General features: G+C 25.6%; 2 protein-coding genes and 1 long non-coding RNA gene across 7 annotated transcripts; all 3 read right to left on the bottom strand.

The window, feature by feature from the left end:
• LOC126895352 (sentrin-specific protease 1-like) lies at nt 1-2,519 on the bottom strand. The gene is made up of 6 exons (XM_050667120.1): nt 2,246-2,519; nt 1,928-2,031; nt 1,539-1,688; nt 1,245-1,374; nt 1,040-1,144; nt 1-767 (listed from the first exon to the last, which is right to left on the bottom strand). The coding sequence occupies exons 1-6, from the start codon at nt 2,415-2,417 to the stop codon at nt 181-183; spliced, it is 1,248 nt and encodes a 415-aa protein (XP_050523077.1). The 5' UTR covers nt 2,418-2,519; the 3' UTR covers nt 1-180.
• A 1,900-nt stretch (nt 2,520-4,419) lies between these two features.
• Nucleotides 4,420-5,268, bottom strand: LOC126910584 (uncharacterized). Its single transcript, XR_007705276.1, has 3 exons — nt 4,904-5,268; nt 4,697-4,841; nt 4,420-4,634 (listed from the first exon to the last, which is right to left on the bottom strand). It is a non-coding gene; the product is annotated as an uncharacterized LOC126910584 (long non-coding RNA).
• Nucleotides 5,269-11,001: 5,733 nt separating this feature from the next.
• On the bottom strand, nt 11,002-17,739 carry LOC126895386 (1-acyl-sn-glycerol-3-phosphate acyltransferase alpha-like). Of its 5 annotated transcripts, none has more exons than XM_050667202.1 (7): nt 17,385-17,728; nt 17,217-17,270; nt 16,262-16,445; nt 16,065-16,198; nt 15,810-15,991; nt 14,086-14,251; nt 11,007-11,453 (listed from the first exon to the last, which is right to left on the bottom strand). In XM_050667202.1, exons 3-7 carry the CDS (start codon nt 16,402-16,404, stop codon nt 11,299-11,301), a joined length of 780 nt encoding a protein of 259 aa, XP_050523159.1. In that variant the 5' UTR covers nt 16,405-16,445; nt 17,217-17,270; nt 17,385-17,728; the 3' UTR covers nt 11,007-11,298. The 5 variants fall into 5 exon arrangements, 4 of the variants coding, with proteins under 4 accessions (XP_050523157.1, XP_050523159.1, XP_050523160.1 ...); XM_050667201.1 differs by having other exon boundaries at nt 11,008-11,453; nt 16,262-16,492; nt 17,385-17,729; XR_007701640.1 differs by lacking the exon at nt 17,217-17,270 and adding an exon at nt 11,624-11,816 and having other exon boundaries at nt 11,328-11,453; nt 16,262-16,492; nt 17,385-17,739.
• Nucleotides 17,740-24,743: the final 7,004 nt, after the last annotated feature.

Raw genomic sequence — 24,743 nt, 5'->3', positions numbered from 1 at the left:
TTTCTTTAATGAAATGATGTTACAAAAAAAAATAAGATTAAAATAAAATAACAAAACAACAATTAAACATAGAAAAAGTAAAAAAAATGTTTGGTGGTATACAAATAAAAATTTCAATTTATAGTGAATATTAAGAAAATTGATATAAAATACAAAAATAAAATTTCATTCATAAAAATATTAATAGAATAGCTTGCCAGCAATAATTTCATTTTTGTGTCTTAATCTTATAAAAGGCATAAAATTTGCATTTATTGGTGTTGTATCTACTCGAGACATTTTTTCTGCCAGCTCAACAGTAAATGGCCCACAATCATGTCCATTGGTTTGGCGAGATGTCTCGCCTATTTGTAATGTCCATGTAGAAGCTTTTCCTTTTTTGTCCATCTCCCATTCAATTAAGAAATTTTTTAATACCATTGGATAAGGACCCTTATACGACTTAAGACTATCATATGATGTCACAGTCTTTTCAGGTATATTAACCACTGTCAATATCCAATGACTCCCATATACATTCATGGGCACAAAAAGTAATTTTATTGTGTGAATATCTTTTTTTATCCATCTTCTTACAGCTGGATAACCTCCTCGAAGATACGCTACAATAAAATCAGTGACAACTGCATAGACTTCACCTTTTGACCGTGTTACAATCATTTTAATATACTCATTAATTGTGTCTGAAGTATACCAAGATGTGGGCGATTTAAATGAAGGTGCATTATACTGATCAAGAGATTTTGTGTTCTGATCTTGTATTACTTCTGCAAATGTAACCATATTTAAACATTTTTCATAAAATTAATAAAAAACTTTGTTGAACAGTTTACAATTAGTTAGGTTTATTTAAGGTTTTGGAATATGAAATTAAACACGTATAATTACTTTTGTTTAAAACGTCCATGGACCCCCTTAATGACAAGCCTCTGCAGAAGTTATATTAATTTAACTCGTATTATTATAATTAATTATGTTTAATAAATAATCTTTTTTTATTTAATTTTACATAAAATAAATAGATTAAATAACTAATTACCTTTTTCTTTCTCTGGTACTTTTATTACTTCAATAGTGGACAGAGCAAGTAAATTTACGTCATTCGGCGTATTTAAGGTCAAAAGATTCGAACTAATTTTTGGCTCTAAAATAATTTATGTTTTAAAATATTACATTTGTTTCAAAAATCAAAACGTTTATTATATTATTTTTTAAAAATGAATTATATTTTAAAAGTTGTATACTTTTTATGACTTTTTCATCTTCTTCGGATGAATTTCTTTTTAAATTTGGTCGAGCAGTAGTATTAGAAGATATCTCAAAAAGTTGTTTTTTTATTTCGGATTTGCGTTCCAAATTTTTCTTATGAAAACTCTTAACAGATCATAAAAATATATTTAATTATATGATAAATTTATTTAAGNAAAATATATTTAATTATATGAAAAATTTATTTAAGAAATCTACTTTAAGTCCAAAAAATGGTTTAGGGTATACCCTATAATCTTTTTATTGAAATAAAGCATAATAAAATATACCTTTTCTAACAAATCAGCTGATATTAATAGCGGATTGTCTTTTGAAATTGCTATATTTTTTTTTTCTGTTGAATTTAAAATTTCATTTTTATATTTTTCAGATTTTTCATTCTGAAAAAGTGTTCCGAATTCTCTTTGCTGCATCATATTCTAGGTAACCAAAGAGATATTTAAATAAACAAATAAACTATACTTAATATTATATTATTATCTTCGATAAAAATTGAATTTCCCATAAAAATCTAATAGAAAAAATAGCAGAATAATATTAAACATTATGTTACCGCATTTATATTAAGGGGGTTGATAGTTTATTTTATATTTTTGAATCAGACAAACCCCAATAACATAGCTAAATCGAATAAATATATTAATATAATTATAGTTACCAATTTTTCTGGAATAATTTTATCATTTTTATTCGTTTTTCGATACGTGCGTTTTTTTGGAATAATGGAATTTTTTATAGGATAAATATTTTTATTAATAATTGCTGCAAATTGAATATAATTTTAATAATTATTAATTAAATAATCAATTTCGAAAAAGGTTTTTAATATTAAAATAGTTAAATTAAAGTAAAGCGACTGAATTATTGTTATATATGAATAAGAGAACTTATTATTAATTTTTCTTATATTTTATATTAAAAAACTTCTTCTCTATTCAAAATTGTTATTTTAATTATTAATCTTAATAGTGTTTACAGATAATTCTTCCATCTTTAATTGACTTTTTTGATATTTGTCCTTTATTTGTATTATTTAAAACACAATTGGAATGCATGAAACGACGATTCCATATGTCTTCAACTCTGCGTATGACCTTATGTAAGTTTGATTCATTTGTTTGACCAAAATTTTTTTTTTCACTTGCCATATCAATAACTAATTAAATAAATCTTAATAATTACACAAGACGATAGTTTATTTTTCACGGGAAAAAACGAAGTGAACTGAAATGTCGATAAAATCAACATTTACATCTAATTGTCAAGGAAACTTAATTGTAAAAATTCATTAAAAAAATGTATAAGCCAATTATAAATAAATTTAGTNGAAAATTCATTAAAAAAATGTATAAGCCATTGTAAAATGTATAAATAAATTTAGTATAAACAATACTTATTTATTTTAATTGTATTATTGGTCAAAGAATACAATATTTTAAGAATTTATTACAGAGAATTATCAAAAAATATATTTATATATATATATTTTAAAGATATTTTGAAGAAAAACCTTTTGTATTTGTTTGTTTATTTATTACATTAATTTACAAATGATAGAGATTTTTTTATGAAAGTTCAAGTGGAATAAATTTGATATCGGTTAATAGAATTTTTATGCATATANATTTGATATCGGTTAATAGAATATTTATACATATAAAATTTAATCTGTATGAAATAAAATATCAACGTTTGGATTTATTCTCTTGCAACTATTAAAAATTTTGCCTATGTGAAATTGCTATTACCATTTAGTTATTAACAAAAAACATCATGCCATGCGATTATAATTAACATAAAAATTTATTAAGTTGAATATATAATATAGTTTAACAATTTAATTAATAATTAAATTAATGACATATTAATTCTGATAAAAGAAAATAACAGGAGATATGAATTAATTTTAACGACTTTAACTAATCGAAAATAACTTTAGGGTTTAACTACTGTCGTAACACAGTAAAAAGTAAAAATGATATTAGGGTAAAAGTGTGAAAGGTGTAAATGTGTAACTGTGTGTACGAAGATGAATATGAGGAGGTGGTGCCTGCTGTCTAGGTATTCACGTGCGTGTTGTCGTACAGCAGTCACCGTGCTCGGCTGACACTCCGGGTTAGCTGTGGGTGTCGAAAGGCTGTTGTTATAGGAAGGGAGAATAAGAGTAACACCTAGGTATGAGGTGCAGACGAAGTGCAAGACACAAATACCAGGTGTACGCAAAAGGAGCCCAAAGTATGAGGTGCAGACGAAGTGCAAGACACAAATACTTGGGGTATAGGAGAGGACAATGAAGTACGAGGTGCAGACGAAGTGCAAGACACAAGTACTCCAAAGAGAGAACGGGGTAGCCGAGTATAAGGTGCAGACGAAGTGCAAGACACAAATACTGGGCGTACCAGATAAGGAGTATAACAAAGTACGAGGTGCAGACGAAGTGCAAGACACAAGTACTTTAGTTATTAGGAGAGGATAATGAAGTACGAGGTGCAGACGAAGTGCAAGACACAAGTACTTCAGAGAGAGAACGGGGTAGCCGAGTATAAGGTGCAGACGAAGTGCCAGACACAAATACTAGGCGTACCAGGTGAGGAAAGATAACAGAGTACGAGGTGCAGACGAAGTGCAAGACACAAGTACTCTGAAATGTCGAGGAAAAGAGTATATAGGTTAGAAAAGGAATAAACAAAGACTTTACTTTAAACAGTAAGCCGGACAGCGACAACCGAGTACTGAGACTGATGAATGACACAAGGCACTGGAGTCGACTGACCACGATGGTCAGGTCTATTGGGTTTTTATAATAATTATACTTATTGCCGATTTGGCAATAAATATTATTTGTTAATTCATCAGTCTCAGGCAGCGGATGTGCTGTCTGTATTTTATTAAAATAATTCTCACGATTATGAAAACGTGACACCATCACACTACCTTATAGGTTTAATTATTATTTGCATTTTTAATGTTATTATTATTATTTAGTTTTTTTTTTTGACAATAACGGTTATCTTTGTAACTTCAATATATATCAAGAAAATGACAAGTTATCCAAAAAAATCAAGGAAATTTTAGAGAAATATTAAGATACAGAGCCAAGGAGATGACCGTTTAAAATCATTTTTGGAAGCTGAAGAAACAATACAAGTGAAACACTTTAAAATGAAATAATTGAATCCTGCAATAAAATTATTTTAAATAAAATCGTAACAAACATAAATGCCCAAAGATGTTTCAAAATACTTGCTGATGAAACGGCCGACATTGGTGGAAGCGAACAAGTAACTTTGTGTGTTCGATATTTAGATGTTGAAAATATGATTATCAAGGAAGAATTCTTCAGTTTATGCTTACAATAGGTACTACTGGAAAAGGTTTATATATTATTATTCAAAATTTACATTCATTTGGTGTAGAAACAAAATACCTTAGAAGACAGTGTTACGATGGATGTGCTTCTATGTCTGGTCAATTTAACGGAGCTCAATCTCTTATTCACCATAGTTATCCGCTTGCGACGTTTGTTCATTGTGCTGTTCATGTTTTAAACCTTGCTATTTCTTATTCATCTTCTATACAAAAAACATGAAATTGATTAGGAACAACATCTAAAGTTAGAGATTTTTTCATATACCCAAAGCGAAAAGATGTGTTGAAAAGTCAAATCGAAGAAAGTCAAAAATGTATAACTAAAAAATCATTAAAACAATTATGTGCGACTAAATGAGTTGAACGTTTTTATGCTGTCAATGATTTTCTTGAGCTTTTTGTGTACCTAATTGAATCGTTATTTATAATTTCGAAGTGGAATGACACTGAAACATCATCAAAAGCAAGTAATTTACGAACATCAATACTGAAAGGAGATTTTATTATTTGTTTGCTTATTATAAATTAAGTATTTAGTTATGAGTTACCTTGTTTAAAACAACTTCAAAGAAATTAGCAGGTACACAGCATTGTTATTATCAATGGTAGTAAGGGACATTGTTGTGAGTTTATAAATACACTAACTGACAATATAGAAAGTATATCTATGATAGTCATAATTGATAATAAACAATTCGTGACTGCGACATTGATATCATATAAACCATTTAGCTACCTGTATTTGTAATCATATCATCATGTGTATTATACATGTATATTAACTCAAAAATTTGAAACTTTAAATGTTTATATCTAATAAACTAATAAAGTTATATTAAAAATTCAAATGCCATTTACTATTTAATTAAAAATCCAAACATTTTATTATATTCAAAATATGTGTTCCCATTTAAAAGACAAAAAGACAAAGTTGACACCCTTACAAGGCATAAGGGATGAACATAAAAAGTTTTAAATAGTTAATAATTTAAGAATAATGTGTAACTAAAGAAAACCAAAAATAATGTTTAAATTATATTTATTCTACAAGTAAATGAGTGGGTTATGATAAAAAAATCAGTCTGTATACTGTAATATAGTTTATCATTTGTAAAGCTGGAAGTAAAACATTTTTGTAATGTTTTGTTTAATTGTAATTTCCTGATCTATTATTACTAGACCAGGAATTAAATATTTATAAACAATTTTGAAAACGATAGTATTATTAATTTTTCAAAAAGAATAAAAACAAAATATTTTAGTATATAAGACGAAATGGAATGAATCGTAAAGGAGAGAAGACCTCAGGAGCACCGAAGGTAATCTCTTTTCGCGCGGTACGTTTATGACATTAAGTTTTCATTTTGTGTATTGTTTTATTGTGTTTTTAGTGTATATTTATTTTGTATGTTTTGCATTGTTTAATTATATCTATAATAAATACATTTGAGTTATTATTAAACTTTTATTACTTTAAGTTAAGACACTAGGGTTGTTTCTTTTAAGATACAACAGTACCAAAATTTCAAATTTCAAATTATTTGTCAATTCCTAAAATAGTAATTAGAAAAATAGTAAGTTTTTTTTACGTCAGTAAACATTTCTACAGTTTTCGTTTATGAGGTTCATTAAAAGTTGGACACCACCCGAAAAATCATTCAAAATACGCCACTGGTGGGGACGTAGAATAGTTGAAATAGTATGGGTGTACTTATATCATCTAGAATCTACATGATATTTAACAGTGATTAATAACACTATATTTAAAACTGACTTGGTGCCAATCTAAAAAATGTTTTGTTGAATATAGCGCATTATAGATTCATCATCAACATCTCCTTAGCCATTATCCCAACTAATTGGGATCAGCACTGCCTTACATTATAATCATTACTTATGGAAATTTTGACTTCAGAGATCATTTTGTCATAGTAAACGTTAACAAATTTTTCTTTTTTAAATAATAGCATACGTTTAATGAACTTTAATTAAGTAAATGTTTTATTATGTCAGACATTTCAGAACATTTTTAAAAATTGAAAATAAATTATTTAGTAAAAATTACTAATTTTATGCTTTGACTACAGACTTATAGGAGAATAATTGTTGAATAAATTTTTTTTTTAATATTAAAGTTCATACACTAAAAAATTAAAATTTACACTTTAATTTATTATATGTTAAAAGTAGGAAGATATTCCAAAACATTTTCGAAAATTGAGTTAAAACATTTTTTTGTCATCCATAGTGGTCTCTTTTAAATACTTTCCTTACTTCTAGTTTTTCATTGGATTTTCATGAAAATCATACCAAAATAAAACTTATTGTTTTTAGTATACTTTATTGAAATTTCACAAGTGTTAAAAAAACAATGTTTTAACAGTTTTAAAATGTAAAAAATTGTTTTTGAAATTGCCATTTTTTTCCATAGCGTAGTTTTGAAATATTTTTCAAAAAATTTTAATACTGACGAAAATTACTAAAAATATCAAAATATAATGAGACACTTGAATAGTGTTCATGTTTCCCCGTTTGTATAGCTTAAATATGCTAACTAATTACTTATTTTGTGATCGTATTTATTGTATTTAATTTATGTAATAAATTATTTATTTATTTGAATTTAGTGTGAAATTACAAAATTAAAAAAAAAAAAATTCTATCAATCGTTTGTAGTTACCAGATTCAGAAATTGTTAACATTGACCAAGCTATTTATGATAACTATTTTATTAGGCCAGTCAACGAAGGAGTAATTTTGGTGTACAGCGAAAAAATTCCCAATCAAATTTTTTTTTTTTTAAAGTTGAATTAAGATATGTATAACGACATACTAAAAGTCCTCATTGATTGGAATTGAAATTTTTTTTTACAGCTTCGCAAAAGTTCAAAAATATGAGCTTTTTTAATTTTCTCAAAAATATTTAACTTACAAAAAATAGTTTCGTACAAAAGTCGTTTAAATGACAATTCTAAACAAAAAAGGTATCCTATATTTTTTCATTTAAACAAATATTTTTCGAGTTACATTACATTTAATATGAGTACTATTTTATTTTCCATTTTTTCATTTTATGATTTCTTTTTATCATGTTATACTTACATTAGACACAATTTTATAAATGCATAGACCGATAGAGTAGGTAATTGATTTGACGCTATATTGTTTAAACCCAACTAAACGCTAAATTGTACACTCCCAAACAACAATTATATTATGTCAATTGACACCGGTATTTATGGTAATAATAAAGATAATTGTCATAAAACAGCCTTTAGTCAAGTGCTAGAGCTGATAAAAATTGTGGCTGTCGAAAAACAGGGCTTAAATGATTTATTATATGTGTACATTGCAAAGGTCAATGCGTACAAATTCAATAGAAATAAAGATTAAAGATTAAGAAGATTGTACTTTTGTTGAAGATCTATTCTATTAAAATTTATAATGGGAAAATGAATAAGAAAATGGAAAAAAATTAAGGATGGCCGACCCCAAGTAGTTGGGATAAAGGCAAAGAAAAATAAAAAGATTACCATAATATTATTTGTTTAAATGAAAAAATATAGGATACCTTTTTTGTTTAGAATTGTCATTTAAACGACTTTTGTACGAAACTATTTTTTGTAAGTTAAATATTTTTTAAGAAAATTAAAAAAGCTCATATTTTTGAACTTTTGCGAGGCTGTAAAAAAAAGTTCAATTCCAATCAATGAGGACTTTTAGTATGTAGTTATACATATCTTAATTCAACTTAAAAAAAAAAAAAATTTGGTTGGGAATTTTTTCCGCAATATTTCCTTTGTTGACTGGCCTATATTATAAAATTATCATTTCAGTAAATTATAATCATTAATTGCACCTCTCATAGAAACCTTGTCATATGAATAATTTAAGGCACTATAGTAATAGTAATAATAGAACACTATTATAGAAAGATTCCAGATAGGTCTGTCAACTCATCTGTTAATGAAGTAGTAGAAAAAAACTTTTATAAATAACTTAATCACGATGAAAAATATGTATCATAAAATAAAAATATTATTGAAGTTTTTAATGTAACATAAGCACATAATAAAAATAAAATATGGTAGCTATCTATTGACAACATTCATATATCAAAGATTAAGTTTAAGAACTAAAAAATACGGGCCGATTCGATCCCAATTTTATTTTTAGAAGTCCGCTCTGTCTCAAATATACAAGTAAATTTTAAGCCCGATCAAATCTAAAATTTATTTTTTTTTAATTCCAGTCTGAGCTAATCCGGTCTAAATTTGGATAAGATCGGTCTAGGAAGGTGATTGAATCAAGAAAAATTAAGTTAATCGGATACATCATCCGGCATAATGACTTTATAATCAACATCTTCGAAGGAAAAATAACTGGGAAGACACCAAGAGGACGCCTGAGGAAACAATAATTGGAAAATATCCTGAAATTGTATTAGCTTAGGTTATTACTTAAATTTTATTTTATCATATTAATATGATAATGTAAGGAAAGGTTATTTATTAATTAAATCTTTTATTGATTATAAAATATATTTTATTCTTAGTTACAATTTTTGAATATGTACATAGTATCATTATGTAATCCTATATGAAAATATTATACATTATAATATTAATATATTATATTATATTATATTAATATATACAATATAATATTATGTAATATTAAGACACTTTTCAACCTGTTAGCAGGTTGAAAAGTCTAAATAAATAATCAACATCTATTTTACGATTAATCGATTTTAAATTAAGTATAAATTAAGTGGCGAGAATTCTGAATAACATTGCGTCTTGATTATATAATAAAAATTTGTATTTTCTAAAAAATAATTTATTTCTTCGTCTGAAAATTAAGAATAGCCCAAACGAATACTTGCCGCCAACAATAAAACACTGGCAAAAATCTAAGTTGATCCACGGTTTAAATATATTAATTTTTTTTACAATATTAATTAGACGCAATGTTATGTCAGCATTTCAAATTTTTTTTTGGCTTTTATAGTAGTTAACTATTATAATTAACTTAAAATTATTATAGTTTTTACATTTGTGTAATACAAAATAATAAAGTTTAAATTTAACAAAATTTCTTTTAATTTAATTAAACAATGTTATTAATGTAATTATAATTATTAATAATTATTTTATTGAAAAAAATTTAAGTAGCGAAAATAATGATTAATTTATTGAATAATTTTGTTTAAATAAGTGGAATTTTTAATTTAAAATTAAAAATGTTTACTTAAATTATAATACTAAAAAAAAAAAATTATAAGTATAATTCTATTGAATTACAACGAAATTAACGCTTTTTAAAAATATTTATGTTCTATTAAAATATTATTAAAAATTTTTTGAGTTTTTGATAATAAAAATTTTCCTTTATGTATTCATTAATTTAATATTCAATTTTTTTTTTTTTAATTATGTTTATCAGAACGCGAATAATTATTTTTTTACTATGATATACTGAAAAATTACTAAATTTACTAATAACTAAATTATAGAGACAGCCCAGCAGCAGCAGCAGCGACGCACTCATGCATATGCACGTTGATGTAGGCAGTGAAAGCACGCAGAGAGAAAGAGATAGAGCTCGTGACCGTGCGAGAGAGAGAGGGAGAAGCGTCTGTCCGAAATACGACTAGCGCTGTAGGTTAGAGAGAGAGGGGACCACTGCCGTATGCGTGAGAGAAAGGGAAGCCAGACAGACTGGCGCTGTAACGCGTTACGTAATGAAGCTATTTACCCTCTAATAAGAAGTTATCACTTCAAAATGTTGACTAGGTGAAATGTGCAAAAGCACATTTCAAAAATTGATGAGTAAAAAATAATTTATGTGCAAAAAAAAAGTTAATCAAATTAATAAGGCGTTTAACAACCTTATTGTTATATATAAATTAAATATATGAAGCGGAAGCTCGAGGAGTGCAAGTCCCTTCGTAGATTAATGCAGCTACAACATTTTTACTTAAATGTAATATTTGAAAGGATTTTGGAAAAAACAATACATCATTAATTAAATATTGCTTAATACAATTTTAAATCATAACTCAGAAGTAAAAAAAAAATGTATTCCCTAAAAAAAAAAAATTAAGATCAACATGAAAATAATAACTCAAATAAACTGCAATTTATTTTATTTCAAAAATATTTTTATAGTTATCACACAGTGATACAAGTAGAAAAATAAAGTTAAAATTTAAAGTTCATAAAATTTTACAAGAATAGAACTGTTATCAAAATGACTACTTCTTTACATTTTGTATTTTCAATTAAAAAATAAGAATAATTTTGTACTTATTTTATCCTACAACAAAATATTTGTAATCAATAACATATTGAATTTTCACAAATTGAAAAACATAGACATCATTAACTAAATATTACTGAATATATAAAAAAGTACAGTTTATTTGTAACAAAAAGTTAATTAAGTATTAATTATTTACGTTTACTATTTTAAAGATTTATACTCATAATACATATAATTTTTTCATTAGAATAAATTATTGTCAAAAATACTGTTAGTGATTTATTTTAAAATAAAACTATTAAGCTTTATTAACTTATAGTTTTATTGGTTAAATTATCAAGCTCTTACACTAAATCATAAGTCAATACTCTCAAGAAATGAACCAATGCAGACTTAGCTAACTTCATTATATTTAGTTTTGAGTTCTTCTGTTGAGTTTTTGAAAACATCATTCATTACAGACCTAGTTTTATCTATAAGGTCTGACAAATTTTCTTTGTTTAATCCTTCTGTTGAAATAGAAGGCAATATTGTTATAACACTATGACCTGGAAAAATAATTTCATTTATGAAAATAAAATCTAGTATAATAAAAAGCTAAGTATAACAGAATTTTATGAGAAAATATATATTTAAATATGATTTTTTAACAAACATGCAATTAATTTTTTGATTTTAAAGTATCATGAAATCTCTAGTAAAAACTTGTTATAATTACCTTAACCCACCCCATCATTTCAACAAAGAAGTATTGCACCCAAAGATATTGATTTCATCCCAATGAAAAAAGCATGATTCTATGGGATCCAAAATGGTAGATGGGTGAAACCAAAAGACTTACAGAGTATTTTTGTGATATCCGAGTAAAGAATTTTAGATAGAATGTTTCAGATATATATGGTTACAACAAACTAATAAAGATAATTACATTTTATAGACATTACCTTGAGTGAATATATAATATAAGATAAAATTGAAGTAACAAAATTATAATGAAAATTAAATACAAACTTTTTTGTAATATCATTTAAAAATAAAACATTGAAAATAATTTACTCTAGATTAAAGTATTTTTCATTAAGTATTCTTAGATATTTAATTAGATAAAAGATAGCTAGATTTAATTGTTAAGATAAAAATATTATTTAAAAATAAGTTATAAAAACCTAACCTCTAATCCACCACAACATTAGACCCCAGTTAGAGCACATGACTGTGTTTTTATGCCAATTAATACAAATTTGCTCTGGCTAATTATGAATTCTGGATAACTTAATAAAATGTGTAATTGCATATAAATTCATTCTTTAATCATAAGCCATTCAATTACTTACAAAATAAAAATAGTACTGATCTTTTTTTTAATTTATTTTATTTTTTTCAATTTATTCACTATGAAGTATTTTTTGTGTTCATCCCTTATGTCATATAAGGGTGCTAACTTTTTTTTTTCAAAGGAAAACAATTATATTTAATTAGTTTAAAAAATAAAAAAATGATCTAATTAAGAAAATTACTAGTCAATAATAATTTTTGAATCATTATTTCGTAAGTTATATCCATTTTAAAATATAGAGTAAGAGTGAGGGGCAAGTATGACTATTTTTTCATTAATTATTCTCAGTTGCAGCCTTTTCTTTCTTAAGTATTAAAATGGTAATAATTTCTGAAATACTAGTTCCATTTTTGTTATTGACCAGTTATTTTCTCAATCAAACCATTTTCTACTAAATAAAATAATTAAATATCTTTTTTGCCATTAAAAAAATTTAGTTGACACTCTTATAACATATATGACATGGACCAAAATAGTATTTAATAATTATTAAATCAAGAAATATATGTAACTAAAAAAAGCCAAAACTGATATCCTCGAAATTATTTTTATTTTATAAGTAATAATGTGGGTTATAATAATGGATCACTCTGTATATATAGTGGTCTATGATGTTTTGACAAATCTATAACTGAATCTACTATATCTACTGAATATTTTACATTAATTTTTTTGTTATTCATTAGGACTATGAAAATATAAAAAAAAATTCAAGGTAACCATTTTTTAAAACAGATTCTAAGAGAAAATACATAGAATTATATAGTAATTATAATATTATTTGTTACTATTATATAATATTAATGCATATTATTGGTAGCCAATAAATAAAAATTTTTCTATGAAAATTATTATTGATTGACTGAGCAACTGTAATTAAAATGATAATAATTTATAATAAAAAGTTACCTACCAACAATCCCAATAGTTAAGTGAAAAGAATATGTTTTCTTTTGTCCTTTTCTCAATAAAAATTTCAATGATTGATACATTAAATTATGTTTAATAAAAAAAAATACATGAATATTAGAATTTTGATAAACTTTAAATTATTACAGAAATTTTTCTAATTATATCAATAAGATATTTTTTATTAAGATTTACTCTGAAAAATGATTCTTAATTTTATTTAATTTTCACAAATTAAAAGTATATTATTATAATGATATTTTCATAATCCTAAAGTACAATAATTTAAAAATAAAAGTAAAGAAAAATATTTATTAGATAATAATTTCTTAAATTAGTCAAAATATTGTGGACTACTCTGTTAATATAATATTATTTTGGGAGGGATTCTATTATTTGTTTAGTGTTAATAATGATTACCTAGTTGTCAAAATTTAAATAAGCAATTTTTTGCTTAGAATATTAGTGGCTTTTATAGTATTTTTAAAAATTTTTAATTTTAGGGTTTGTACAATTTTTTTTAAGTAGCTAATTGTTTTTCTAGTCAGAAATACTTCATTAATTCAATAGGTTTTTATTCAGTGGACAAGTGGTAAATTTTATTAATATATGAGTTTTTAATGTAAAATTCTATTAGATTTCAAAAATTTAATTAAAAAATTCTAAAATCATTCTATTAATAGATATCATTAATATGGATAAAACAGAAAAAAATTTTTGTAGCATACATCTTATCTTTTTTAGAGATGAAAATGTCAATGTTATTTTGACCAAAAAAGAATTGTTCAATGTTCTAATTAATAAAATTACTTTAATAAAGATCTATTTTAAATATGAGATTATTAATTTTTAAAAATAATTATTTATTTGATATATTAGCTTTCACAGCACTCAAATGTACAAATTATTGGTTTAAAATGTTATGTTTAATTTACCTGAATTGAAAATACGTTTTTCGTGATCTAAAAAGGTATAATGAGATACAACAATTGGTTGAATTGGTACTTGAGAAGAAATTGCCACATGAAATGCTCCTTTTTTAAAAGGTAAAAGATCATCACCACAATGCCTTGTACCTTCGGGAAACATGCATAATCGTGCCTAAAAAAAATTGAAATTTTTATTTAATATAAATCTTAATTTTAAGATCATTGGCGTAGATATTATTACAATATTGCATTATTACACTTTTACTTTATTCTTCTTCTTCTTTTTCCTCGCCTTAATCCCAACAACTTGGGGTCAGCTACTCTTATCCTAAACTCCCACTTGATACAATCACCCACATCCTCTACGCTTACATCAGCTGTCTTCATATCGCATTCAATAATATCTCTCCATCTCTTTATTGGTCTTCCTCTTCCTATTTTTCCTTGAATTTATTGCTATAACTGTTCTTACGGCTACTGATTATTTTCTCCTCATAACATGACCAAACCATCTAAGTCTATTTTCTCTCATCTTATCCACGATTCACGCTACACCTATACTTTATCTTATATGCTCGTTCCTTATTCTATCTTCTCTAGTCACTCCACTCATCTATCTAAGCATTCTCATCTTTGCCACACTCATTTTCTGCTCTACTTTCTTATCAACCGCCCAACACTCTGAACCATACTTCATAGATGGTCTCACTGCAGTCTTGTAGAATTTACCTATCAACCTCATTGGAATTCTTTTATTGCATAAGACAACTGATGCTTCTCTACACTTCAACCACCCACATTTAATCCTATGTCTTACATGCTCATCAATACCACCGCTCTTTTGCACAACTGATCCTAAATACTTAAAACTTTTCACCTTTCCAAAAAAAAACTTTTGCTTTATTAATTGTTTAAACTATTTAAAATAAAAATTATTTTTCTTTAGTAAAAAACTGATTGGATTATACATATAACATTAAACAATTTAGTTTTTTTAAATTTAGCTTTTCAATTTAATTATGCATTCTCCACCTTTAAGAAATTTCATATTGAATATAAAAAACATATTGTTAGCCATAGATAGGAGCATCATTACTGGTAACTTAACTTCAATTTTATAACATTAAATTCTATTTTTAACAACTAAAATATATTCTTAAATAGAAAATAATATATCAGTAAATTAAATTTTTAAATTCAAAGTATATAACATAAGCTTTAATTTAACATATATTTAAATAACACTGAATTTCCAGAAAATTTTCATAAATTAAGTTCAAAAGTTGGTATTTTAATCCCTCTTGTGGACAGGTAAAGGGTCAAATTTTCAAATGAAAAGGATACACCAAAGTAAAATTTAAAATATTTTGATTTAATTTATTCATTTTTAAAAATATTGACAGTTTAGAGTCAAAAAGTGTAAAAATATATCAAAATTTAGCAATTTTAATTCTTTTAGGGGTTTCCTTCATTTGATTGAAGACAATTTTTTCAATTTATGGGGACGATAGGTTTAATTAGATATAATTTGAAATAATTTAACATGTGGTTAAATATAAGTGTTCTAGTCGATACTCAAGAAATGTGGAGACAGTTGAGAAAAAAATATATATCATTGTAAAATACCTTCTCATTATCACATCACAAACATAAAATATTTCTTTTATTTTATAAAAAAAGGAATATTTTCCAATTAAATGATAATTAAATAATTACAAAAAATTATTTACTTGTTTTTGACGTATCGTTTCTGCAGTTTTATTAATTGTACTTTGAGCGCTTTCAACATTTAAGCGATCAATAAATATTGTACCCCATAACCATGATGCTAAGCCAAAAGGCCAAAAATAAAAAATTTCCTTTTTAGATATTACAGTACATTTATCCATAACTGGCCATATTTCAGCTAACACTGAAAATGTAAAATATTATATTAGTTATATTTGTATTGTCAGAAAAAATTATAATAATAATTTTCATAATACCGAGTAAATCTAAACAACTTTGGTGATTAATTAAAACCACACAACCAGAATCCTTTACAATATTTTCTTTTCCTCTAAATTCCCACGTGAGACCTAAAATTTTTGATATTTGACGACCACCCCATGCTGGCAATCTGATAATTTTTACAAGAATTAAACATAATTTATTCAAATAAGCTTTTTTTTTTAAAACTTACAACCCATTTCGGTAATCTCTTGGTCGCCATATCATTAGAGGTATGAAAACAGTAGCCGATATAAATGACAATACTGAAAATATTGCATACTTGGTGTAATAACGAAACACATGACAAGATGTGTACATGATTATGATAAGCATGATTGTAATAGTGCTAGTTATTTCAAACTTATAGTCAGATACTGAAAACATAATTACAAGGTCTAAGGTCGTCACATAATCAGGAGTACTGGAACAAAATAAAATACTATAGTCATTATGTATAAAATACTTTTAATTGTTAGTTAAGTATAAAATAACTCTTATCAGTTTTCCTACTCAATGATTATTAAACAAATAATTTTTAAGTAGCCTGTTCAACACAATGTTTTGATAAGATTATGCAATATTTATTTTATCCTTGACTTAATTTAATTAAAAATAAAATAATAAATGATTTTTAAAAACTTAATTTATAAAATTGAAAACATTAATACTTTTAAGTTTATAGGTTATGTATATTTAAAATTCAAAATATATATAAAATATTAATTTAAAACTAAAAATTGTATAAAAATATTTTGGGAACAATGTTACCATCATCAGTGCTAAATGCATACTACATAATGTAATATTAAATAATATTTGCTATAAGTGATCAATTTTTATTATATAGGTTATGTATAACTAGTAATGTTATATTTTTATTTTATAAGCTTATAAATTCTTCACTGTTTATATATTAAGTGTCTTAAAAAAATTGATAGCATTAAAAATTTAATAAAAAATAATCTATCTAATAAATACCATAAGTATAATTATAATTTATAAAAAAATTAAATTATCCCTTAATAAACCCTTCATATGAAAATACTATGCACAAATATAAGGCATACGTTTTTTATGTATGTAGTTTATTATATGCATATAAATAAGTTTAAAAAATATATAATATAACTAGAAATAATACTTACGTGTTAACAATAGAACGAAACAAATCAAATGACCGATTTATTTCAGTATTTTACCTGACGAATAGAATAAATTTAAAAAAATTATAAATAACATGAAGTGTATAATAACTACTTAATTCAATAGTGAGTCATTAAGTGACATGAATAATTAATAAAAATGCATATTACCTTTCCATAAATGTTTCCAATTAAAATAATAATTAAATAAATTTGAAATTTATTAGTTTTTGTTATTTATAAAAGATAACACAAAAATAATTATTTAATTGGGTTTTCATGAATCGTAAAACATTAAAAATTAGTTTTTTTTTAACGTAAATAATTTAACGATGATGATCACATAGTATATGATAAAACACGTAAATTGATAAAACGTGGATTGCTAAATAACATACAATACTGATAACTAAATGTGTTATTCAAATCATTTCATGGAGAGTCTTTATTCAAAAATAGAATTAGGAAGTTTAAATTAAAAGAACTTTATATTTCTTAACGTCTATAAGCATCCACAAAAAAATTCATTCATAAGCTGGAAATCTCATGATAAGAGAGTAAATGTTCGTGTTATGAAATGTTTGATAAGACTTAAGTGATTAATGTAATGTTATTACAAAAATAAATTTAAGAACAATTATGACGCTATATAGTGACGTACCTACTGACTTACAGGTAGGCCGTCCCAAAACTAAAAATGTGGAAAGGGGAATTATATATATCGTCTGAATAAATTTTTGTATGTGTGTGCAATGTCTTATGATCAATAATTTCCGACTGAAACTACTAAATTTTGCCAATTGAGGGTTTATATCCTCCATAATCCCCTGACGTTTCGGCATGATCCTTAAGACACCGTAATTATTTTTTTATTGAGGGGCCAAGAATTTCAATGATTAACATTGAATTTTTTCCAAAGTAATACAGTTAAATATAAGTGACTTGTTGTCCAGTTAACGTTTAAATTTTTATTTTGTCATTTTTTTTAGTAATATTTAAATTTAGACTTTTCTTTTTTATTTTACAGAAAATTTATTTACAATCTATACAATAAGTACATTATGCCAATTTGATGACAGCTATTATATTCATGACAATGAAATTGACGTTTATGTGAAGACACTCAGCAGTGTCACACGACTAGGAAGGTTAGTTAACTAATATAAAAAAAAATTTTCTTATTAGTTGTTGAAGAAGATCTCTAGGCCACCTTCTTTTTGATCTCCTTGGATTAAAATAGGTTAAAATGAGTACTTAGATTTGAATGGAAATTTGAATAGAGGGATTTTGCTAGTTGGTTAATTGTTGGTATGTTTAAGTCTTTATTTAAGTTTTTATTTGTGACATACCTAGGGGCAGAGGTTATTAGGCGCAAACAAATTGACTGGAACGCCTGGATAGTTTTGGTGTTTGAAGGTTTGGTTATGCCCCATAGTTGTATGCCGTAGGACCAGACTGGACGGAAAATTTAGACTTATAGAGAATAATGATATAAATTTTATATCATTATTATCATTATTATTTTATATAAGGTATTGGTTTTACCATGATGTGTTTTTTTTTTATGTCTGTTGCCACTTTTTCTCATCTCTTACTGGACCGATTTCTTTCAACAATACGTCAAAAGATCACAAATTATATCTATTTGAAAACATTACCTTCAAAAATTGAAAAAATTTCCCTCGTTCCCCGTAAATGGGGGAGATATCCAAAAAAATTACAAATTGAAAAATCGGTAAATTTTGTAATTTTTTTCACTTTTTTTACTTAAAACTGTCATAACTTTTTTAAAAATGACCAAATCAACATAAATATTTTTATAAATGCATGATGTCTTTACCTATCATTTGATAAATTTTTTTCATAAATCTGACTTTTACCAGCCTACAGGGGGGAATTAAAATGACAACTTTCTCACAAAAAATTAACTTTTAAAAGTGTTCCGGAAAGTCTGACACTTTTATATATATGTCTTAAATTAAAGCTAATGTAATGTACTTTGTTATGGAAAAACAAAATTTTAAACTTTATTTTGTCTTCACGGTGAAAATAACTACCGAATGCTATTTCTGTGTGAAAATTCTCGTTTTTATTTTTTACATTTTTAATTTTATAATACTATAACTTATTGAAAAGTGTATAGATCAACACAATTTTTTTATGAGAAATAATATTTGTTAACAATCCTTTTTTTATTCGACATACTTTATCTTAATAAGGATATTAATAAGGAAATAGCAGATCATGTAGCTTTTGGAATAATCCACCAATTTTAAAATTAAACAATATCTAAACATTTGCATCGAAGCGTTTTTAATACGCTTTTATTAGTTTCACATGTATGTTGTATGTTGTTTGTATGTTGTTTGTATGTAAGTTTGTAACTCTCCAAACGNATGTATGTATGTATGTATGTATGTATGTATGTATGTATGTATGTATGTATGTATGTATGTATGTATGTATGTATGTATGTATGTATGTATGTATGTATGTATGTATGTATGTATGTATGTATGTATGTATGTATGTATGTATGTATGTATGTATGTATGTATGTATGTATGTATGTATGTATGTATGTATGTATGTATGTATGTATGTATGTATGTATGTATGTATGTATGTATGTATGTATGTATGTATGTATGTATGTATGTATGTATGTATGTATGTATGTATGTATGTATGTATGTATGTATGTATGTATGTATGTATGTATGTATGTATGTATGTATGTATGTATGTATGTATGTATGTATGTATGTATGTATGTATGTATGTATGTATGTATGTATGTATGTATGTATGTATGTATGTATGTATGTATGTATGTATGTATGTATGTATGTATGTATGTATGTATGTATGTATGTATGTATGTATGTATGTATGTATGTATGTATGTATGTATGTATGTATGTATGTATGTATGTATGTATGTATGTATGTATGTATGTATGTATGTATGTATGTATGTATGTATGTATGTATGTATGTATGTATGTATGTATGTATGTATGTATGTATGTATGTATATATGTATGTATGTATGTATGTATGTATGTATGTATGTATGTATGTATATATGTATGTATGTATGTATGTATGTATGTATGTATGTATGTTTGTAACTCTTCAAACGCCACGCGTTATCGCATATTCCGTAGTCTAGAGTCTAGACTAGACTGTCATAACGCATTCACCCCACCCCACGCCTCGCTCATCACACACCGGCAATACTATTCCTGTATACATTTATTTTTGGTTATCGTACCCGTACACGACTGCTTGTCATCAATATTATATATATATATAAACAAATTTTTATTTTGACTGACCAATACCATCCGCGTACCATACGGCTTATGTATATATTCCTACCGCCGTTTATACCTCAGGTTTAACGTTAGTCCGACCCGCCCGCCCACAAAACACGGCTATACCTAATGCATGATACGTTTACGTACTTAAGTCGCTTTACATGTATATATATATATATTCTAATAACTATTAAAAATATATAATAACACACTTTATTCTTATTTAGAGAACTCATTCATTCCGATTACAAAGGATGAATTCAGTATCGTCATTTTTTGTCACTACCTCCATGTTCCGGGAGTGGGTAATTTACACGCCTGCTGCTTTCCTTGGATGTGGGAGCCGTTTCTCAGACTCCCTCCCCGGAATCGAACCCTGATTTACCGTTACCCGTTATAACCATGATATTGATAGTAACTACTATCATAACATAAAACTAAAAAGTGAAAAATAAATATAGTTTAAAAAAACTAAAAAAGCGTGTTTTTTTAGTTTTTTTAAACTATATTTATTTTATAGTGATTTTAATCACTGTCAGATATCATTATACGTGATCCAACTATGCCACGTCTTCACTGTGCCGTGACCCCACTGTGCTGGGTTTTTTATTTCTTTTATATTACTATAAGTAAGTATTAAAAAAATTGCTTTTAACGTAGTCTAAGAGTGTAAAAATTGTTGAATAAATAATGACGAAATGATTATTGAATTAAAACTTTTAAGAGTTGTCAGTTCAGTGGCGTACACAGATATTAAATTTGGGGGAAGGTTTAAAATTTAAAGAAAATTAGATGTGACACTGCTCATATTGTTCGCTCACAAAAATTCCTGTTTTCGATTACTTTATTGTGGATAAATTTATAGTATGATATGATCTTTTTTATTGTTATTACTTATTGTTTATTGTCCAAAATTGTCGCTTAGCTTATAAATTTTGGGGGAGGGTTTCAACCCTCCCCCATTGCGTACGCCAGTGTTTCAATTAGATCTGTTCCATCTGAGTATTACCAATGTCGACCCGGAATCTGTGGCCCCGGATGCGTTATCGTTAGGAAAAACACGAGGAATAATGTCTCCAACTTAACACAACGGTCCGAGAGCAATCATTCCTAAAACTTCTAAGCCAGAATGTCATTTATAAAATTTATTGGGAAAAATTTAATTATTTTTTATAATCAACTTGATTAATTATTAAAATGACCTGAACTTTGGCATAGTTATATGGAATTAAAACTACGTTTTTTAAAATTTTAGGGAATAGTAATTTTTATTTATGGTAAATTAGGATTAAGGCGGTTAATAGTTAAAAAAATTGAGCTCTAGAATTGTAAATCATAAGTTTTTAATCCATAATTTTTGTTTAAAAGAACAAAAAAATACCTCAAAAATATTTTTTTTTAATGCCATACAATTATAATAAAAATGTTAATTATTTTATTTATTAAAAATATTTAAAGAAATTAAACTTCCATACAAACATAACTACAATTTCTGCAAAACACTTATCGTACCTGACATAGCCGAGTACTCTTACCAGAATCAGTGGCCTACTTACGAGGATGGCTCAAAAGGGCGAAGGCGCGTGTGGCTTGTAGTCCCAGGTCTGGGGCGGATCCCTAGCTACACCCAGAAAAAAACGTCGATCTATATAATAAATTCATTGTTCAATTTGATGAATATATCATAACTATTGAATCAATGATATATTTATCAATATGATATTTTTTTTTCTTGTCTTGAACAATAATTATTTATAAGAATAGTTATTTTGTTCGTATTAATAAAACATTATCATAAACCCTTGATAAAATTTCTCTTTCAATTTTGATTGAGGTTTTTCTTTGGGTGTAGGTGTAAATGGCTACCGTATTCAAAAATATGCTATTTTTGAATTAAAATTCTGGGTTTTGTATTTTATTTTATTTTAAAATATCTTATTAGGGGAATACACTAACTTTTATGAATATTAAATAATTTAATTGACATAGAATAAAGTTCATAATACATAAGAAATTAAACTTATTAAAATTTTTTTACTTTTTTAAAGTCAAAAATTAATTTTTTAAATTTGAGTTAGCTTAAATAGTCAATTTTATCATGCAACGAGAGCAACGAACAGTTGCCGAATCGGTAACATTTAAGGGTCAATCTATGCCAAATCATCCAGAAGTGGTTGCACGACCACCTCATATTTTTCTGAAATTTTCAGGGTTTATTCATTATGCTATATTTAGATTAAAACAATTTTTTTTTTTTTTTTTATGATCTTCCCATTTTTATGGCTATTTCAATGTAAAAAAAGTTAAAAATAGCTAGATCGTTAAAAAAACACACAGATTATTCCATTTCAACTCAATCGAATTAAAATTTTAGATTTGACCCTATTATAACTTAAAGTTTCCATTAAAAAAAAAAAAAAATTAATGTGAAATTCCTAACTTTAATGACTTTCAAAAAATGGCGCTTTTTTTTTGTGAAAATTGGCGTTTTTGAGCTCATTTAAAATCATTAAGAAGTTATTATTTTATTGTGATTTTTACATGTGGTATTGTATAGTGTATAATCTATGTTTCAACTAAATTTCAAATATTTAAAACAATTATCTTGGGATTTAGAGGCCTACAAAGTTAGAAATTTTATAAAAATACGTGTATTCTAAGTGCAATAATCTGTTGGGGGACCTAATTTTCAAAAATTTTTATTTTAGTTTTGTAGATATAAATCTGTTTTATACACCATAAAAATTTGAAGTTTTAGAAAAATGTGTAACATGTAAAATTTAGCATTAGAAAATCAGTAAAAATCAAATAATTTAATGATAGTTTTTTGTTGTTTTCAAACCACATTTTTGTAATTTTTTTTGTATATCATTGTATATGTAATATATTATAATTCAATATAATTATTAGACACGGTTATAAATATTCAATTCATTATTTTAGTTGGAAAATAAAAAATAAATAAATAAAATTATTATGATAATNTAATTCATTATTTTAGTTCGAAAATAAAAAATAGATAAATTTAATTATTATGATAATATTGTAAAATAATTATAATCATGGTGTTTTTAGTAGTTAGAATATGTGTCTTCATAAATGTCAGTTAATGATATCTTAAGATTTCTTATGGTATAATCCTATTATCAGTGACACGTACCCCTATATTTTTTAACTAAACTAATGAAATGTTATAATAATAGGCACTAATAAGGAGAGGCAAAAAAGATTTTACGTCCGGAAATTGGAATCGTTCTTCTATCCCCTCCAAAAAAAAAAAAATTTAAGGGCTCACACCAGTTATATAACTGGGGTTGTTCTAGTTCAAAGCCCCCTTCCTTACCTTTATGTACCTATTTTATCAAAAGTCGGATACATTTCGAGGACCTTTATTGTAATAATTATTCGTTAATAGACAGTAATCAATTATAACGATATTTTATTATATTAATTAGTGATTAGGGTTATATTTTTCCATCAGATAATATATTGCTACGATACTCATTTAATCCAAAATTTCATAATTTTTTAATCGATTTCTTCGCGAATAATCGATATTCGGATCAAATTTCATTCGGAGTAATCAATTAATAGTCCTATTCGGAGTATTCATCGTCGTAGTAAAATCCAAATTTTTGTAATCAGGTATTCGTAGTAATTGTTGTCGGAGTAAATGTATTCGGAGGATTTTTTTACAGTGTCGGAGTATATGAATGTCGGAGCATTATCAGTTCGTGGCAATCTCCGTAACCCCATTTTAGCAGGTAATAAAAAAAAATGTAAATCCTCTTCTATTCAAATTATAAGAATTATTTTCTTAGAATGAAATATAATTCATTGTATTAGCACAATTTTATCTAAACTTTTACAACACTTGATTTTTGTTTATCTGTATAATTTAATAAAAAAAATTAATAAATTTTATTAATGTTTATCATAGAAGTAAATCTTCTATTCAACGTTACTTAAAAAATAATTTTTTGTCAAAAGTTTTGTTCGCGTTTAAAAATAATTGATATTCCCCATTATTCTGAAATATAAAATATATACATTTCATTTTTCATTGCATCAATGCAAGCTTGATCTTTATCAGATAAGCAATTGATAGCAGAACAATTTTTTATAATATTATTACGTATTATGTTAATGTAATTTATAATTAGTTATTAAGTTATTTTAAAATAAAATAATTTGTAACTTTTTAATT

The sequence above is a fragment of the Daktulosphaira vitifoliae genome, unplaced genomic scaffold (assembly GCF_025091365.1).
Source record: "Daktulosphaira vitifoliae isolate Bord-2020 unplaced genomic scaffold, ASM2509136v1 Scaffold_1, whole genome shotgun sequence".
Lineage (NCBI taxonomy): Eukaryota > Metazoa > Arthropoda > Insecta > Hemiptera > Phylloxeridae > Daktulosphaira > Daktulosphaira vitifoliae.
The sequence above is the reverse complement of the archived record's forward strand: the minus strand, read 5'-3'. Positions and strand labels throughout refer to the sequence as shown.